The 20,144-nt window shown below is 34.4% G+C and overlaps 1 protein-coding gene across 1 annotated transcript in view; it reads left to right on the top strand.

Moving 5' to 3' along the window:
- BANK1 (B cell scaffold protein with ankyrin repeats 1) overlaps window positions 1-20,144 on the top strand; it is a 300,120-nt gene that overhangs the window by 231,610 nt on the left and 48,366 nt on the right. Inside the window, exon 8 of the mRNA XM_054591683.1 lies at window positions 16,363-16,441. Within this exon, the coding sequence (XP_054447658.1) occupies window positions 16,363-16,441 (79 nt within the window). The remainder of the gene's footprint in view (window positions 1-16,362; window positions 16,442-20,144) is intronic.

Raw genomic sequence — 20,144 nt, 5'->3', positions numbered from 1 at the left:
CCACATGTACAATCTTATCCTTCTTCTTTGTTCACGTATATGTTTTCAGCACTTTACATCTGTCATGTATCTGATCTCATTTGATATGCCACCTAGTGAATAAGAGACCTGACTCTGCTAGCCAAAAATCTTGGTTTACAAATCCCACTCCAATACTTACGTTTGGCATTGGGCTACTTAATCTCTCAGTAAATTGGTTTCTTCCTCTGTAAAAAAGGAGATAACCATAGCACTTAAGAAATTGAATGGTTTTAAGAATAAAAGTGATGATGTACAAAAAGCACATACTATAGTGCCTACAATATGATATGCACTCAAAATATTAGACAATGATTATTGCTATTGTTAACCTAGGCAAAAGTGGGTTTATAGTTTTCGTATAGAAAAAGATGTGCAGGCTATGCTTTTTTTCTTTTTAAAGATTTTATTTATTTACTTTTAGAGAGGGGGAAATGAGGGGGAAAAGGAGGGAGGGAAATGTCAATGTGTGGTTGCTTCTCGCATGCCCCCTACTGGGGACCTGGCCTGCAACTCAGGCATATGTCCTGACTGGGAATCAAACCAGCAATCCTTTGGTTCACAGGCTGGCACTCAGTCCACTGAGCCACACCAGCCAGGGCCAGGCTATGCTTTTTATTAAATAAATAATGATACAAGAATAAACTGTGTGTTTTGCATACTCACAACTGTAAACTTCTTTTCCCACCCCTGAATACACACAAATGAAGAGACTCTTAAAGATTAAATGACTTGTTCCAAGTTATACATCTCTAACTTGCAGAACTTCAATGCACAAGTTCTACCTCAGGTTTCATGTCACACTAGGAAAGCCTGAGCACAGCACTCAGAGTAGTTCCAAGGAAAATGTTTACACCTTTTCTAAGAATTCAACCTCACAGAATCAACCCACAGTATAACCCCACTAAAATAGGCCATGATGTCATTTTTAGTAGCTATGATGGGTAGCTTAGTGGTCCCTTTCTCAAGTCATCCAAGTTATTTTCAAGTTGTTTTATTTTACATCTAATCCTTAAAATTGGAAGGAAAACACTCAACAGAGTTTTAACTAATCAGTTATAAGTATTTGTATGTACTGTCCTGGCAATAATACTGTTGTATAACAAACCGTCTCAAAACTCAGTGGATCAAGATGGTGATGGTGATTGATTTTGTTCAAAATTCTGAAACTTGTGCAGAACTCAGTAGGGGACATTCCTTTTTGTTTCAAATGACTTCAGTTTAGACAGCTTAAAAGAGGACTGGAGTATACATTCAAAAATGGATCATTCACATATCTGGCAATCGAAGGTCTATGTGGAGAGCTCAGCTGGCACTATGCCACGGCTTGTCCCCACGTGGTTGAGGATGTCCCTTGCGGCATGGGCACTGAGTTTTAAGACTGAATGCCCTGAAAGAAAGTCAGGCAAAATTATATCACTTTCATAGCCTAATTTCAGAAGTAACATAGAGGCACTTCTGTCCTGCTGTTTAGTCAAGGAAACTAAACAGGACCATCCATCCTCAAGAAGAGAGAATGGGAACACTTACTTTTTATGAGGGATTGGCAAGGCTCTGGAAGACCGCATGGAGGGGGAAATATAGGGGATGGGAAATGCAGGTATGCATATACACATATGTATTATATGTGTATATTTCATATTCAAATATATATTTCATAGTCATATATATATGAACTTCTTGAGCTATGTAAAATAACAATTCCACTCTGTCATTACCTGTCTCCCTTTATTTTTCTTGTAGCAATTATGATTACCTGGCATATTATGTATGTATTTATTTATTATCTGTCTGACCTCCACTAGAATGAAGTAACATGGAGGCAGGAATCTTTTCATATTTTATTTATTACTGTATCTTTATTACCCAGAATGCAGCATGACACATAGTAGGTGCTCAGTTTATTTGTTGAGTGCATGGACAGTGCCTCCAATAACTAGGGTCATGAATTCATAGATGCTGGCCCTCAGGCTGAACACTGAGACATCAGTTAAAAGAAAAGTTGGTGGCACACTGTTCCATATTTAACAAATTTGGCATATGGCAGAGAATGGCCGTTAAGTTCCTGACACCTGTATTTGCAATCTCATGGAAAATATAACTCTATAACCACTTTCCTCCACATTTTATTTCTCTTTCATAGACCAGCCATTGCTAGCAGCATCAGCAGAGAGATTTTTTTTTGAATGGCAGCTGTGAAGTAGTAAGAGGCAGTGACAGATATAAGGATTTTATTTGCTTTTCATAAGATGCAATTTGTGAGACCTCATAAAGTCATAGTTAATAAGTTGCCTGCTTTGCTCTGAGGTGTTTTTAGCATCTCATAGTAGTATTTATTTCTGAAAGTATATCTTTTGGCGCAGTAAGCATCAAGTAAAAATGATGTGAAAACACCTTATTTGGCTTTAGAAAAGCCCTCAGAGCATGGAAAGCAATAAAAGATTATGTGCCTTTTTTCAGGTGAGATATGCTATAGTGAATCCTTATGGCAAGTTTTAGTTGTAAACACATACGGCAGCTAATTGTGATATTCATTCAGACCCTTGACATGATGATGTGGCATCCTCCGTGGGCATTTGGTTGTGATGAAATTATCTCATACCTAAAGTAGGGAAACACAGAGTAAATTTAAAAATTATATAAGGTTTCTCTGGAAAAGCATTTTAAAAATCTTAAATTTTGATTAAATGTACAAGGAGAATGTCATAAATGTTAAAGATGATTTTGAACACTCTTTGGCAAAAATTCAGCATCTCTTTACTCAAGATACCTAAAGCCATCATTAAGAATATTTTTATTAAAGCCAGAAAGTAAAGAAGCTTTTAAACAAGAACTGCAACATAGAAATCACATGGATTCTCTTAATTTTCCCTTATTATCAACATTAATATTTGATCACATATAACCATGTGATATATGACCAAGACATATGTACACAAAATAAATGGATATATAAAGAGTATGCTGCTAGTTTTTTATCAATAAAACATGATCTTTCAGACCAAAAACTGTGAACTGGCAGAAAAGTAAGAGAACAGTGAACTTTGTCCTTAAAAACTTTATTCTCCACATTTGGTTCTGATGGACATGGTGTGGGAGAATAGCTAAGAACAATGAAAAGGTCTGGTTGACACAGTGTTGAATTGTTTCCACTCATGGAAAATAAACACTTTTAGTTGAAATATCAGTCAAGGAAACCACTACTAATATCATCATTATCATCATCATCATCATCATGATAGCTACTAGTTATTGGATACTATACAATGTGCTGGGAACATAGTAAGTGCCTTATATATATTGTGCATTAACACATTTACTCATCACAACATTTCTCTAAGGCAGGTATTATTAGTAGCCCATTTTATGAATGGCTAAATCAAGGAACAGAAAGTTGAGTCTTTGGCTAATATCACAGAACTAATAAAAGGCATGGTCAGAAATTGAACTTAAATGTTGGCTCCAGAGTTCATGCTCTTAACAACACTACTCTGTTGCTTTAAGAAGGTACAATTTTACTTATAAAGAAAAATTTTAAGTTCTATATCAGAAAGTGATATGATAGTGAAAACATGAAATGCCTTCAGGTATTGGGATACAGGAACTAAAATGTAGTTGCAGAAGTTGGCTTATGCTGTCACACTTCAGCTGCACATTACGTGGCTTTCCCCACATTGCACAATAGTAGTGATACTTAATCTATGCCAAGAATTACCTCATATAACCCTTGAAACAACCCATAGAAGTAGATACTTGATTTACAGATAAAAAACTAGTTCTGAGAAATATTAGGAGCCACTTTGAACAAAACTTCACACACCACTTTTGACACATTCGATCAGTCACAGCACCTTCTCCATATACTGAACAAATCTTTTTTTGCATTCCATTGTGTTTTTCCCTTTCTTGAAAGCATAATATGCAGAAAATGCCGTGTGTTTTCTCTCATCTTCAATATTAAAGTGGCCACCCAAAAATTCACCAATTTTGATGTTTTTTTAAATGAATGCCGATACAACAGCTGTCACATTACAATCTAACAAAATTGTTTTGAATGAAGTTAAAGACAACTAAGTGCAGAAAAAAAATCCAAGAAACTTTTTGGCCAACCCAATCATTTAGTTGGTCTTGGCTGGGGCCTGGGAATAACTAATTCATAAAGGCTCCCACCCGAATTTAATGTGCATCCATAGCCAAGATCACTACATGATCTGATACTGTTCCCCATCTTAAAGTTATTTTTGGTCTCAAACTCCTAAAATGCAATAGTCTAGATTATTCTTTTCAAGACAGAGTATGGTATAAACAAGAAACTTCAGTGATTGGACATGTCCAGTGCCTTCTTGTATGGCTTTTATCATATAAGACATGGTGTTTAAAAGTGAAATGGATTTCTGAACCCAGTCGCAAATAACTACGTGGTTCTGAGTAGGACATTATAATTTTAAAGTCACTTTTTTTCCTGATTTCCTTGACAGATAATCTTTTCATAACATGTGATCTATTTAAATTGCCTTCTAACTGTATTTTTATCCATAGTAAACTTGGTCCACACTTCTTTTAGTTAGTACAGGTTTGATTAACAATGGATAGCATAGGGGTAACCTGAGGCAAGATGCGTTACATTTAGCAATATAAGGTATCTCATCAAATTCTCACTTTAGATGACAGTACAGCTTTGTTCAGTCATAATGTAAAAGCTCATCTTTCTGTGGTTTATATTTATTTCTTTTTAAAAGTAAAAGAAAAATAAGACATTGAGCTAATGGGCATGTCTGAAAAAGAGTAAGTTCATTTAAGGGTGATAAAATATAATTTCTAAGATATAATGCCTAACATTTGTATTATTGTCTGTTAAATATTTGATAAAGTGGAAATGCATATCTAGACAGCAATTTGACCATAAAACATAATTAGAAGAAACAAGAACAAATACAACACCTCTGTTTTAGCAATGACCTTCTTTAGGCTTAGCACTGGAAGAGCTGGTAATGATTATAGGCTGTCAAACAAAAGTATTCCAGAGACAAATCATTGCTAAAAGGCTAAGTGCTTTTGGGCTTATCTTTGAAATGTTGGCTAAAGATTCAGAAAATTAGAAAACAAAAAGGGATATAAAATTTTCTGTGGTGACAGAGTTCAAGGATATAAAGCAATATGAAACCATAATTTAAACTTAATTTTAGTGTTCCTGTAAGAAAATTTAAACAAATGTTGCTGTAATCTGCAAAATTTTACTTTTATTTCTCTTTTATTACATCTATCAAAAGACAGGTAAAGTCTACCTGATAAATATGTTTTCCCACTGAAAATGGTAACACATTCTGGAAAATTCAATTACAGGTAAATAGATGATAAAATACAGACTTTTCTATTATCAAGAATATTCGGAGTCATCTTTAAATGGCTTTAAAGTCATAATGCTCATCCATCCTTGACAGTATCACAGGATTTTAATTGATTACTAGATTTTTTGGATTAACTCCGTAATTTTCTCTCATCCACATGCTCTAGAAAATACATGATCAGTTAAAGATAGAAGAGATGAATTTCAAATTCTTTTTTACCACAACATAAATTTTTAAACCTTTATTATGATTAATAGAATAGAACTTTGATCTGAAGTTGAATGTGATTTCACATTGAATAAAAAGTTTGATTTCTAAATATCTATTAATGTCATTTGTCCAAAGTACAGATAGTTCTGACAAAAAGTACCGTGTGTAGTGTAAAAAGTACTGGACCCACTGGACTTGGATCTACAATATATGAACTCCAAACCCTGGATTACACTGCATCTGAATTTCTGCTTCATACACTATGAGCCATTTACAAGCCACTATGCCTTTTTTTTTTTTTAGTTTTAGTTTTTATTTTTTAATTAAATTTTACACTTAAAAATATTTTATAGTAGTTTCAGGTGTACAGAATAGTGATTAGATAACATATATTTTATTGTTTTCCCCAATTTTATCAATATCCCCCAGGCATGATACAGTCATTACAATATTATTCACTATATTCCCTATGCTGTACTCTATATCCTTATGACTATTTTGTTACTGCCAATTTGTACTTCTTAATCCCTTCACCGTTTTCATGCAGTTACCCAACTATACTCCCCTCTGGCATCAATCAGTCTGTTCTCTGTATCCATGAATTTGTTTCTATTTTGTTTGTTCACTTAATGTCTTCTTTAGTTGCCACATATATGTGAAATCATATGGTATTTGTCTCTTAAGCAATTATCTCTTCATCTATCTTCACTGATAATATTTCCCTTCCCTAACTGGTAGGGTTAAAATGAAGATGGTGATACACATGAAACTGCTTTGAAAATATTAATTGCTGGGAGATCTAAGATGGTAGAGGAGTAAGTGGAAGCTACACTCCTCCCAAGACAAATCTGGAATTACAAATAAATTGTAGAGAGCTCATTCTGCAACTAACTGAAGACTTGCTGGAGAGAAGCCTTGTAAACACGGACAAACAGAAGAAGCCACTTTACCATAAAAAGACCTGTAGGGAGTGTGTACGAGGTGCAAGAGGGCTGGCTGGGCTCCCATGAGTGGCAACTGAAGCTCTGTAAGGATATGTTAGTGGCCCAGGGCTTCTCCCTGAGAAATATGGGGCCTAAACCCCAAGCTGGGCTCCATAGCCTATAGCATCAGAGCCAGAGAGAGACCCAGATAACATCCAGCTGTGAAAAGCAGAAGGGTTTCTGTCTGCCAGGGAGAGATGGCTGAAGACATACAGAGCCTCTTAAATGGCCTCTTAAATACACAAAATTTAATTTGCAACCATGTACCCTGAGATGTGGCAAAGAGAGTAGAGAGTGGACTAGAGACAATTGAGGAGTCTTGCATTGGTGGCTCTGAAAAGACAGCTGAAGGAAAAGCTGCCTAGATTCCTGTTCTGAGCTATTCCCCATATTGCTAGAACCACCTCTCTCAGTCAGAGCACTGCTTCCTGATGGAACCAGCTTGAGGGTAAGCAATAGCCATGCTTACAGGATTATTCTGTCCTATCCTATGGAGCTTAAACTGGGCTGCTGATTATAGCTTAAGGCTATATCACTGATTAGTTTAACAACTAAGGCAGATCTCTGGGAGCTTTATGAGACTTCAGCTGAACTTCCCCTGAGCACAGTGCTGTTTAAAGCTGGACTTGGTGCATAGCCTACGTTTTTCTGCACAAAAGCAGGCCCAGCAGAGGGAGCCACATGCTGTGGATCGCTGATAGCACCAAATAGGTTGACCAGAGCCAGTCACAAGCAGCATCTGACCAAGGCCTACACCAGAGTCCTTGCAGATCTATCTAATACATAGAAACAAATACAAAGAAGCAGCCAAAATGGGAAGACGAAAGAACAGGCCCCAAATGAAAGAACTAGAGAATTCTCCAGAAGAACTAGATGGAATGGAGGCAAGCAATTTATCAGATAGTTCAGAGCAATGATTATAAGAATACTCAACACCATGAAAAAAAGACATAGAAACCATAAAAAAGGACCAGTCAGAAATAAAGAATGTGATATCTGAAATAATACACTGGAAGAAATAAACAGTAATTTAGATGAAGCACAGGACTGAATTGGTGATTTGGGAGACAAGGTAGAAAAAAAATAACACAGGTAGAACAACAAAAAGAAAAGAGAATTTTAAAAATTGAGATGAGCAGAAGAAACATTTTGGACAACGTGAAGCATGACAACATTTGCATCATGACATTACAGTAAGGAGAAGAGAGCGAACAAGGGATTGAGAATTTATTTGTTCCCTAATCTGTTGAAGGAAAAAAGACACACAAGTTCAGGAAGCCTCAAGAGTCCCAAAGTTAGACCCAAAAGGCCTACACCCAGACACATCATAATTAAAATGACAAGGCTTAAATACAAACAGAGAATCGAAAAGCTGCAAGAGAAAAATAGGTAGTTACATACAAGGGAGCACCAACTAGACTGTCATCTGATTTCTCAATTGAAACATTTCAGGCCAGAAGGAAGTGGCATGAAATATTCATGGTGATAAAAAGCAGAGAACTACAACCAAAGCTACTTTACCCAGCAAAGCTATTATTTAAAATCAAAAGAAAACTAAGGAGCATCCCAGATAAAAAAAAAGCTAAAGGATTTTGTTAACACCAAACCAGTACTTCAACAAATGTTAAAGGGCTTGCTTTAAGAAGAAGAAAAAGAAAAAAAACACAAAACAGGAAAATTTCTAACAATAAAATGGCACTACATACATATCTATCAATAATCACCTTAAATGCAAATTGCTTAAATGCTCCAACCAAAGACATAGGGTAGCTGAAAAGATAAGAAAATAAGACCCATATGTATGCTACCTGCAAGAGACCCACCTCAGATCAGAAGATACACACAGACTAAAAATAAAGGGATGGAAAAAGATATTTCATGCAAATAGAAAGGAAAACAAGCTGGGGTAGCAATACTTATATCCAACAAAATAGGCTTTAAAACCTTGGGTATAGTAAGAGACAAAGACACTACATAATAATGAAGTGAACAATCCAACAAGAGTATATAACCCTAGTAAATATATATGCATCCAACATAGGAGCACCTAAATATGTAAAGCAAACCTTCATAGACATAAAGGGAGAGACTGACAGAATTACAGTCATAGTCAGGGATTTTAACACCCATTAACTTCAAAGGATAGATCTTCCAAGCAGGAAATCTGCAAGGAGATGGCGGCCTTAACTAACAAACTATATCAAATGGATTTAATTGATATCTTCAGGACATTTCATCCCAAAACAGCAGAATATACATACTTTTCAAGTGCACATGTAATGTTTTTTAGGATGGACCACATGTTAGAACACAAAATAAGTCTCAATAAATTTAAGAAGAGTGAAATCAATCAAGCATCTTCTCTGACCACAATGCTATGAAACTGGAAATCAATCACAAGAACATTGGAAAACATGCGCAGATATGGAAGCTAAATAACATGTTATTAAACAACGAATGGTTCAACAATGAGATCAAGGAAGAAATCAGAAGATATCTTGAAACAAGTAAAAATGAGGACACAAGCATCCAAAATCTGCGGGACAGTGGGAAAGCAATCCTAAGAGGGAAATTAACAGCTTTACAGGCCTGTCTCAAAGAAAAACAAGAAAAACTCAAATAAGCAATCTAACTTTACATTTAAAGAATTTGAAAAATAACTACAAACAAAGCCAAAAGTGAGTAGAATGAAAGAGATAATAAAGATGAGAGCAGAAATAAATGAAATAGAGCCTTAAAAAGTTATACAAAAGGTCAATAACTCCAAAAGCTGGTTCTTTTAAAAGATAAACAAGATTGAGCAAAAAGGAAAAAGGACTCATTGACATGGGCAACAGTGTGGTAATTGCCGGGGGAGGGTAGTACAAGAGGATTAAATGGTAATGGAAAAATAACACAATAAAGATTAAATAAAAATAAATAAAATATTAATTGCTTTATAAATATAGAGAAATGTAATCAAGATCTTTCTAGATTACACTGCTTCTAGTCATATATTACATATATTTCAGAAAGGAATCGTGGATAAAACTCCAATTAGGAGAATCTCCCTTCATCTAGTGACCTTAGACAAATCAGTAAAAAAATTTTCTGCTTGTTATCCTGTTTGTGATATGAGTGTAAGAACATATAATTGTATATACTGCTTGAGGTAGATTTTGAAGAAATAAGAGCCACACACACTACAGTTCTGTGGTACCAAGGCAACACATCCCATTAAGTTATCAAATGATATTACTGTGAAACCCATATGTTTTTACTTGTAACATTTTCATCTTACAAGAGTTTTATTTTTCCTGAAAGCTTGGGGCCTAAAGCAAGAATTTCTGATTATAACATTTCTCCATTCACCCCATTTTTATTATTCAGAACATAAGAGACATCTATAAGATATTCTTCACTGTATTTGTATCCAAGCCAAATGTAAAAAAGTAGCTGTCTCCTGCTTGTCAGAAATACCTAGCTCCTTTCAAGCAGGGGCAGCAGAGGAAAATGAACAGGGAAGCCTGGAGCCATCTTTGCTGAATGCCACCTGTTTTCTCTGACCCCTGATGCTAGTGTCTCCATTAGCCCTCCCTCGATAAGCACCCATACAACTATGATATGGTTTATCATGTCTTGCTTGTGCTTTCAAATGCCATTATTGCTGTTTGCTCGTCTCTTCTTTGGAGACTGAGAGTAGCCCTTCTTTTTTCTCATAACTCAGACAATAGCCAAGACAGCACTCATCTATCTCCATGTGCTCTGCAGGCTGAATTGTTAGACAGCCTGGATCCCAATCACCTGAGTAGATAGGAAGAGCTGTGCTGCTTGGGATTGTTTACACCTGCAGACAGACATTTGCTGCCCCAGCCCGCTAGTTACCCTGGGCAACATTGTTTCCCAAACACGTGCTATGCTTTACCACATCCGCACTTACTCGTTGCTGACTGCCTATGACTCCGAGCCCATTTTTAAATGTTTTATCATCTTTCAAAGATGTCTCAAATGCCAGCCACCATCCTGAGACTTATGCATTTCTTGCAAAATTTTGTCAGCTGCCCCTCTGATGAAATCTATGATTCTTGATTCTTCGACTCATTGTTGTCCATTCAATGGGTTTGGGCAAAAGTATAATCACATATATCAATCATTATAATATCATACAGAGTGTTTCTCTGCCCTAAAAATCCTATGTTCTGCGTCTCTTTCTCCACCTCCCTCCTGCTAACCACTGATCTTTTTACTGCCTCCATAATTTTGCCTTGTCACAAAGGTCAAAAGTTGGAATTAGGCAATAGGTGGTCTTTTTAGATCAGCTTCTATCAGTAATATATATTCATTTCCTGTATCTTTCCATGGCTTGATTGATTGCTTGATGTCTTTTTATCATTGAATTATATCCTATTACCTGTATATGTACCACATTTTATTTATCCATTCACCTAGTGTAGGACATCTTGGCTATATCCAAGTTTTATCAATTATGAATAAAGCTGCTATAAGCACCCAGGTTCAGGTTTTTGTAGGGACATAAATTCGCAGCTCCTTTGGGTAAATACCAAGGAGTGAGAGGGTTATATCATATGGTAAAAGTATGTTTAGTTTTGTAGGAAACTGCCAAACTGTGTTTCAAAGTGGCTGCACCATTTTGCACTTTCAATAGCAATGAACGAGATTTGTGTTGCTCCACAGCCATGCCCATGTTTTTTGTGTGGTGTTTTCAGTGTTCCGGATTTTGGCCATTCTAATAGGTGTGTAGTGTTGTCTCAGCGTAATTTTTATTTTTCTGATAACATATGATATGGGACATCATTTCATATGACTGTTTGCCCCCTCTGTATCTTATTTGGTTAGGTGTCTATTAAGGTCCTTGGTCCATTTTTTAACCAGTTTTTTATTTTCTTATTGAATTTTAAATGTTTTTGTGTATAGGGCAAAACAAAAGTAGGTTTGCAGTTGTGACTATATAAAATACAGTTTATTCTTGTATTATTAATTAATTATTGTATTATTTTCTATACAAGCAACCTACCTTCCCCCAACCCTGTATTTTGAATAACTATCCTTTATCCAGATATATTCTTTTGCAAGTATTTTCTCTTAGTCTGTGGCTTTGCTTGTAATTCTTTTGATGTTGTTTTTCACAGAACAGAAGTTATTTTAATGAGGTTCAATTTATCAACTATTTTTTTCATAGATCGTGACTTTGGTGTTGTATTTACAGAATCATCACCATACCCAAGGTCTTCCTGTGTTATCTTCTATGAGTTTTATAGTTTTTCATTTTATATTTATGTTTATGATCCATTTTGATTTAACTTCTTGTGAAGGGTATAAGGTCTGTGTCTAGATTTATTTTTTTTGCATGTGGATGACTAGTTGTCCCATGGCCAGTTTTCGAAGAGACTATTTTTGCTACATTGTATTGCCTTTGTGGCTTTGTCAAAGATGAGGTGATCGTATTTATGGGGGATTTTTTTTAATTTAAAGAAACTATTTTTAACCTTATATATCACTTTGTGAAATCATTCTTCAGTCAAATCTCATGGCCTGCCATTTGGAAATAAGTAGTTGTCTACATTTCGAACCAGAAAAATCCCTCTCAAAAGATATGTAAAGGTAAAGCTGAAGCTAAACTGCAGTAGGCAAATTTATTTAAACTTCATGTAAGGTTACACACTCAATTAAGCTACTTCCAGAGGAAAGTGAATATTAGGCACATCTTGATTTCATTAGAGTAGTCCTGATTTCCTTTAGGCTATGAATATGAAAATTAGGGATTATTTTCCCAAGTGACTGAAATCTGCCAAGTAAATCACTGGAAACTTAAAAAATGCTAAGGAACTACCTCACAGCAAGAAGGTTTGCAATTCTCAGTGGCATAATGGAGTGGAATGAGGCTCATTTTTCAGTAATTATAGAATATAAAAAGCAGCACCAGGGTCATCAGTGACCTTAATTGAAATCTTTTATGAACTGTTTTTTAGGGTTTTTCCTTTATAACTTCTATATTTGGGATCTGAATCCTATTCTATAAAAAGAAACTTTCATGAGAAACTATATGAATCTGCTTTTGGACCATATTCCCTAATGGCCTAAGAAGAAACAAATTCTCTTAAAAGATATAATAAGAGCTAAGATATTTATTCTTACAACATGCCATTGAAGAAAATTTTTGAAACTCTATCTTTGCTGTTTATCATGTTTCACTATAACATTGATTATTATTCTTAACATTTAGTAAGAATAATATTCATTATTTAAATAGAAATCTTATCTCAGATTGTACAGCCCAGTGCATTCCTGTTAGATAATATATAAAATATTACAGGATCAATTTGTTACTTTTTAAACATATATGAATCCTCTCATTCTCATTCCACAGACATCTATATGCTTTAAAGCTGGTAAAATCATCTATAATTAACATGGTGGAATGCTGGACTAGAGTTAGGCTAATTACAATATCTTCAGAATCTCATGAAAAGATTTAGAAAACACTGCTATGTGAAGATTGTTTTTATTCACTCCCTCAGAATCAGAATATTATGATCAATTTGCATAGTACTAGATGCCAAAGCCATGTGGAACTTTATATACCTCAGTCAACAGAATATCTTAGTTTTCTTTTTAGTTTATAATTTTAATTTTATTAAATACTGTGTATTACATTGAGCATTTTGACTGTAGATTTTATTGTTTATGCTGGATTTTTCATCTAGAGAAGTGGGAACCAAGCAAATGTCAAGATAATTTTAAAAAATTTTATTACAGTATAGCTGAAATACAATATTATATTTGTTTCATGCACACAACATAGTGATTCAATACTTAATATATATCTTGTGATGTGACTACCACACTAAGGCTAGTAACTGCCACTGTGCAGATTTTTTACGTTATTACTGACTATATGCCCCCGCCCCTTTTCACCCATCCCTCTTACTCACTGCCCTCTGGCAACCATCAATTTGTTCTCTGTTTTCATGAGTTTGTTTTCGGTTTGTTTGTTCACTCGTTTTGTTTTGTTTTAAGACTCTACATATAAATGGTATCATATAGTATTTGTCTTTTTTTTTGGTCTGACTTCACTTAGCATAATACCCTCTAAGAATATTTTTAATTAAATCTCCTCATCTAAAAGCAAATGAATAAAACTTTTCCTTTGTTATCTGATTATTTCTTAATTCTTTATTTCACCTGTAGGAACTGAGTTTGCTATAGTGAAATAAATAAATTATTGTATTCTAATTATTTTTATTATTTTTCTTCTCCCAATAAAAATGTGATGTTTTTGAGAGTAGGAATTATGTATTTTTTTATTTTTAACTTATTCTTCTTAATTACTAGCAGAATAGTTAGCACATAATAGGCCTGCACAAATATTTGATAAATGAATAAAGTCAAGCTCCAGCTCCAGAAAAAAAGTTATTAAAGAATTAAATATCTCTGATTCTTACCCTGATTCTTACCTGATTCTTACCATCCCTACTAGGTTGGAAATTATAGAGGTATTTTAATAGCAATTATGCTGCCACACTCTGTGTACATAGAAATTTAATATCACAGTTCTTCTTCCATTGCAACAAAACTTCTAGAGGCACCCAGTTGAGAAGACATTAAGTTAAATAACTATTGATACATATTAATGATTCCCCCATCAAACCAATGTGGTCACCATTTCTCCCTAAGTGTAGATCTATATTTCTGCCTGATGAAGGAAAATCTAATACATGTAGATTACATTTATTGAGCACTTACTATATGATAGATACATTATTCTAATTTAACCCTCCCAGCCAATTGATTGAATAAATACTACTATTCAAGTTTTTCAGGATATAATATTGAGATTTAGAATAAAGTGTCTTGACCAATTGTATAACTAATACATAACAGAGCTATAATTTGTTCTTAGGTTGTCTTTAAAATCTAAACTCTGTCCACTGCACCAGACAGCCAAATATTAAATTAGATGTCTGGTGCCATCATACTTGTCTTTGAAACCATCACTGATTTCATTAGAGAGTTAATATATCACTAGATATACTATTGTTCAAAATAAATATGATTGTAAATGTAAGAAACTCAAGAAACATTGGTTCTTTAATATAAATATTTCTAAAGATTCTTTTATTGCTGCAAAACATTTACTTTCTGCTGCATAGCCTGATTAAACAAAATATCAATTTTATATAAAACTTATGAAAGTGCTCAAGTCAGTCAAACTCTGGTAATTTTTGAATTTGAAAGCAGTTTCTTTAAAAACATTCTTTGGCTTGCTTTTTGTTTGTACAACTGTTATATAGCTTAAGTTATGACACAAAAAAGATTCCATTAAGCTTCAACCTCTATTGGCACACCTACACTCATATACACACTTGCCCAGGGTTCCTTTATTAATTCACACTGCATTTGGGCTCATAATATCTAGGCTTATGAACAGTATATAGGAAGTTCTTACAGTTCCTGAAATCTTCGAAAACCATTTCTGTTTTTTAATTAACAAAAAATTTTCTGTTACGATTTTTAAAGTATTATAAATTTTTTAGTCTTGATCTGCCTTATGAAATTAGAAGTCAGGCCAATTGGAAATAACGGTTATGTTAAACAATGCTTTTAATATCAAATCATGCAAATATCAATCAACATGTCAATTTCCCTAGTAAAGTTACATGATTTTCACATTATCATTTGATTGAGTCAACCAAGGGGAAAATATAATTTAAATAGAAAATTAGCTTCTCCATCAAGTTCACTTAAAAAATACTAAAGGAATTTTTGTTTTCACATTTCCACTGGAAATGAAACACTATGCTCTTCTCTGGATAATATTAGTTAAAAAAAAGAAGAAGAAGTTCCATTGTGTTCCCATTGACCAAAGTGGGTGACAAACCAAATTGTTGAAGTCAATATGTAGGCCAAATATTCTTGCATACCAATGCTGCTATAAATTTAATAATGTTTTAATGTAGATGTTTTTAATTTTTAAAGGAACAGCCCAAATGCAGAGGAAATAACCTAATTATTTCAATCAGTTTTATTAAGAACAAAATCATAAGTTATTTGAATAATCACTTGTACTTTATGGTAACAAGAGACCTACGTTAACTCACCTAGGCTCCGTTCTTTTCTCTAGATGTTTTTGCACCAATAGAACTGTCACTCATATTATTCAGCCTTCTCTATGAGCACAGATATGTTTCATGAATGTCGACCCCATGTCTTTTTCAGAGATTCTAAACAGACTGGCAATTCTAGAAATAACAGCTTTCTGCCCTTTCTCAGTAATTCTCCCTTCTGAGTGTAGAGGAACTAATTTCAGAAAGACAAACATAAACTCCCTTACCTGTGTTTCCTTTTTCTTTTTAAAGACCGAAAATAAACCACTTTACAATTTCATGTCTTTCACTGTATTGTAATAGTTGATGTAATTAAGGATATCCTTTGGGTGAAAAGATTCAGAAATATCAAAAGGAAAGAAAGTTCATAGTTTTTAAGAGAAACAGTTGTGTTTAGTTTTATTCAGGAGTTATTTATTACACCTAAAACTCATGATTTTTGTAGTGAGTTTCATTTTTAAATAAATGTGTTGCTTATTTTACATGTTCTATTGTTCTAGGTATACTTTTAATGTTATGTGTCATTAAGCAACCATAGATGACACAAATATAGTAAGATAAGTAATGTAATGAGATTAAAGTATTTAAATAAAAACTTTAAAACTATTTTATTTCTATGTATCAGCTTTTTTAGTATATGTAAAATGCAGATTTGTTAAGATTAACGTCTATTATTAAAAATTACGTTTATTTTTTCAGGCTCAAGAAATTAGTAGAAACAATGAGCAAGAATATGACTATGAAGAGGACATTACTTCACTTCCTGAATATCTTCCCAGTAAGTGTCCCTATGTTATATATAATGCATATATATAATGTTTGTACTACATAATGTAACTGAAAAGCAAGACTGAAGAGAGCATGGAAAAGTAATTAATTGAATGCCTTTTAATTTATAATATGGCAGAAATAACACTAAATTATCTTGCTAATTTAAATACTCCTTAATGTTTAATAATCAAACACCTGTTTTTCCTATTCCAAACAAAATACATAAATCAGATTGATGTAAATATTCTGACTATTTAACAACTATATATTTTCAGTTTGTTTCTTTTTCTTTTTAAACAAAGTCACATTCTTTTCAGACCTTACTTTTCTCAGCTAGGAAATGAGAAGATTAGACAAAGATACTCTCTAAGGTCCTCACTGGCTGCAATAGGATGTAATCCTATAGTCTAATGTCTGAAGACTAATTCCGTCTTTGTAGATACATGTCAGTGTGCCCATTATGTCAGATTCCAGTGGTGCACAATAGCTTGTTTCATCAGCATGTCTGATATGCATCACTTACCTAACATTTCCACACCTGGAAACCCTGATCCTGCCACTCCCAACCTGCTCCTCCTGCTGACTTCCCCATTTAAGCAAGTGAAGATTCTGTCCTTAGTGAATTCAGTCCAAAAATCCTGGTCACCCATGTTTCACTTTGTCTCTTATGCCAAATTTGACCTGTCAGAGCTCTGTTGGCTCTGCCTTCAAAAACAGCCAGCGTCCTGTCCTTCCTCCACCTTTTGTTTTGATTGCCCCCAGTCCACTCTGTCATCAGCTCACCCTGGATTATTGTGGTAGCACAGTGACTCATAACGGAGGGCTATTTTCTGCCCCCAAGAGGGGATATCAACGAACGGAGTTTTGGGGTTTTTTTTTTCAATTATAGTTTACATTCAATGTTAGTGTATATTTGTTTCAGGTGTACAACCTAGTGGTTAGCCAATCATATGCTTTACGAAGTGCTCTCCCCTGATATTTTCAGTACCACCTGGCACCATAAACATACTTGTTACAATGTTACTGATAATATTCTCTGTGCTGTACTTTACATCCCCCTGCCTATTTTGTAACTACAAATTCGGACTTTTTAATCCCTTCCCTTCTTTCACAGAACCCCCAGAACCTCTCCCCTCTGGCAACCATTCATTTGCTCTCTGTGTCTATGAGTCTATTTCAATTTTGTTTGTTTCTTTCTTTTATTCTTTAATTTCCACATAAACATGAAATCAAATGGTATTTTTCTTTCTCTTACTAACTTATTGAACAGAACATTTTTTATTGCCATGACTTGAGAAGGGAGGTTTGCATCTGGCCTTCTTAGAGCAGAGACAGCAGAAATGCTGCTAAATATCCTACAGGACATGTCCCCACACAATGCAGGAGTATCCAGTCCAAAATGTCAATAGCACTGATTTTCAGAAACTCCATCAATAGCAGCTTCCACATTTGCCACCCCTAGTACACTAGGGTTCATGAAGGAACTCATCACTCTTCTGCTCCAAATCCTCCAATACCTCCACATCATAGTTACAATCTTTATCATCGCTGATGAGGCCCTAGGTCATCACCCCATCTCGGACCACTCGCCTGCTTGTTCCTGGCCACAATGACATCTCACAGATCACGTATGCTTTTGCCTCAGGTCATGTGCACTTTTAACAGGGCACAGCTGAAACTCAGCTATGCATTGTTGATCACAGTTTTTTTCAAATGATAGGCTAACCTGCATATCAAATTTTTTAAACACAATGCCTTAACATGCTTTATTAAAATCACTAAACGCCTTCAAACATTATTGCAGAACACAAAATAATGCTAAATATTAGAGTAATGATTAAAATGTGAAGTTTTAATGTTATACATTTTATTATTTTTAATGCTAATAAGTGATGATAAAGGCCATCATTAATACCGACCATGTATTCAAAATGACATGTAATCCTCAGAAATACTGTCTATAGTAAGAAACCACTATTTCAGTTATTTGTACAGAAGTCTCATTGCTATAGACAGTTTGGACCTGGAACTGTCTCATATGTGAAACTCGGTGTGATCAGACTCAGGCCTCAGCCTCTTTCACGGAAGAAGGGGTGAAGCATAGGACGCCCACCCTAAGTCAGCAGATTCCCATTGGTTCCACCATTGCTATGAAGCTTCCTCAATCCCTCTGACCCACTACCTGATTCTCCAGGGCTCGATTGCAGGTTTGGGCATATTTGCCAAGGACAAAGGAGGCTGTTGTTTAACCAGTGTATACATAAAACATAAACACTGAATGCCTCCACATAAGGTTGGTTACAAGTAATTTCCTATAATTTCCTATAATGTAAATGTAATTCTAAGTTGGTGTTCGACTTGCCGAGAGAGACATAGTAAAGCCCCTTTGCTAGCCCTGAGCAAAACTTCTTTTCAGTTATTCCATCATCTGTTCACTCCATGAACATTTCCAGAGACTACTTTCTTTCAGGCTCAGTGTTTGGTGTTAGAAGTAGAAAGTTATGTTCCATGCAGAGATCTGTGCGGCAATGAAAGGCTGTCTGCTCGGCCAGAGCTGGTAACTAAAGAACCTTGGTTTGCACCTCTAGGACTGGCAGCTATCCCTTTCTTCTCTCTCACATGGAAGAAGAGCAAAATAAAGCAATAAAATTCCATGTAGAAATTTGGGGTACCGTCACTGGCATGATTTTTCTGCATTACTAATTCATTTTCCCACAGCTGAAAATTTCCTGCAATGTAACCCTTCATTTTTTAAAAAATTATTTTTTCTACATGCCACTCTGTCTTCTGTAGCTATATCTTAGTCTAAAAATAGTTTAAAATGATTATTGTCTTTTCTTTTGCACTGATAATGACAATCCACATATTCCCTGCAATACAGCGATTCAAAAGTTTGTTTTAAAGTTTATGAAAGCTTGATTTAGAGCAGAATTTTTATAAAGAAAATATAAATAAAAATGTTTAAGATTTAAAGATTGCATTATAATATATAATATAATGTATTGCATTACAATATCTATTTTTCTTCCTGAGTGGTTAGAGAGGATTTAATGTGCAGTATAAAAACAAATGTTGGCATCATGATTCTTAGATGGAGGGCATTTGGGTCATTTGGTTAAGTTTCAAGATACAATACATTTTACAGGTGAGAGAACTGAGCCTTAGAAAGATTTACCTACTATTCATGATTGGGATGCCTTTTTCATTAAAAAAAAAAAATTAACACTTTTCCCAAGTAATATTTTCAAGAATTAAAGTATTATCTTTTGATAACTACATATTAAAAAAATGACTAAATAAGAATTACAGATTTATTTTATTACATTATTCACAAGGAATTGAAGATTTACTTTTCCTTGTCTTTACCTTTTCCATCACTTATTACTTATATCAGTTATACTGTTTTCTAATTAAATGCAATATTTCTGTGAATCTGCTTGAATAGTAACTCCACAGAATCAGGATATTATAAGTATGAGTTTACCTCATACTAAGGTAGCAAGATATAATGGAGCTTTAACTGTTTATTCAATAAATATTTTAAAAGCCCAAGAATGACTGAGTATTCACCAAAATTTTGCATTTGTCAGCTTTCCAGTATATCACATCATAAAAATTTTATTAGCAGCACTACCACTTTGGTATGAAATTACAAAATATGACATGCCTCCAGATGGTGTGTTTAAATGAAATCATACAATCTTCCTCAT

This window comes from Pteronotus mesoamericanus, unplaced genomic scaffold, assembly GCF_021234165.1.
Source record: "Pteronotus mesoamericanus isolate MK-2021 breed Mesoamerican mustached bat unplaced genomic scaffold, CSHL_Meso_final scaffold_232, whole genome shotgun sequence".
Lineage (NCBI taxonomy): Eukaryota > Metazoa > Chordata > Mammalia > Chiroptera > Mormoopidae > Pteronotus > Pteronotus mesoamericanus.
The sequence above is the reverse complement of the archived record's forward strand: the minus strand, read 5'-3'. Positions and strand labels throughout refer to the sequence as shown.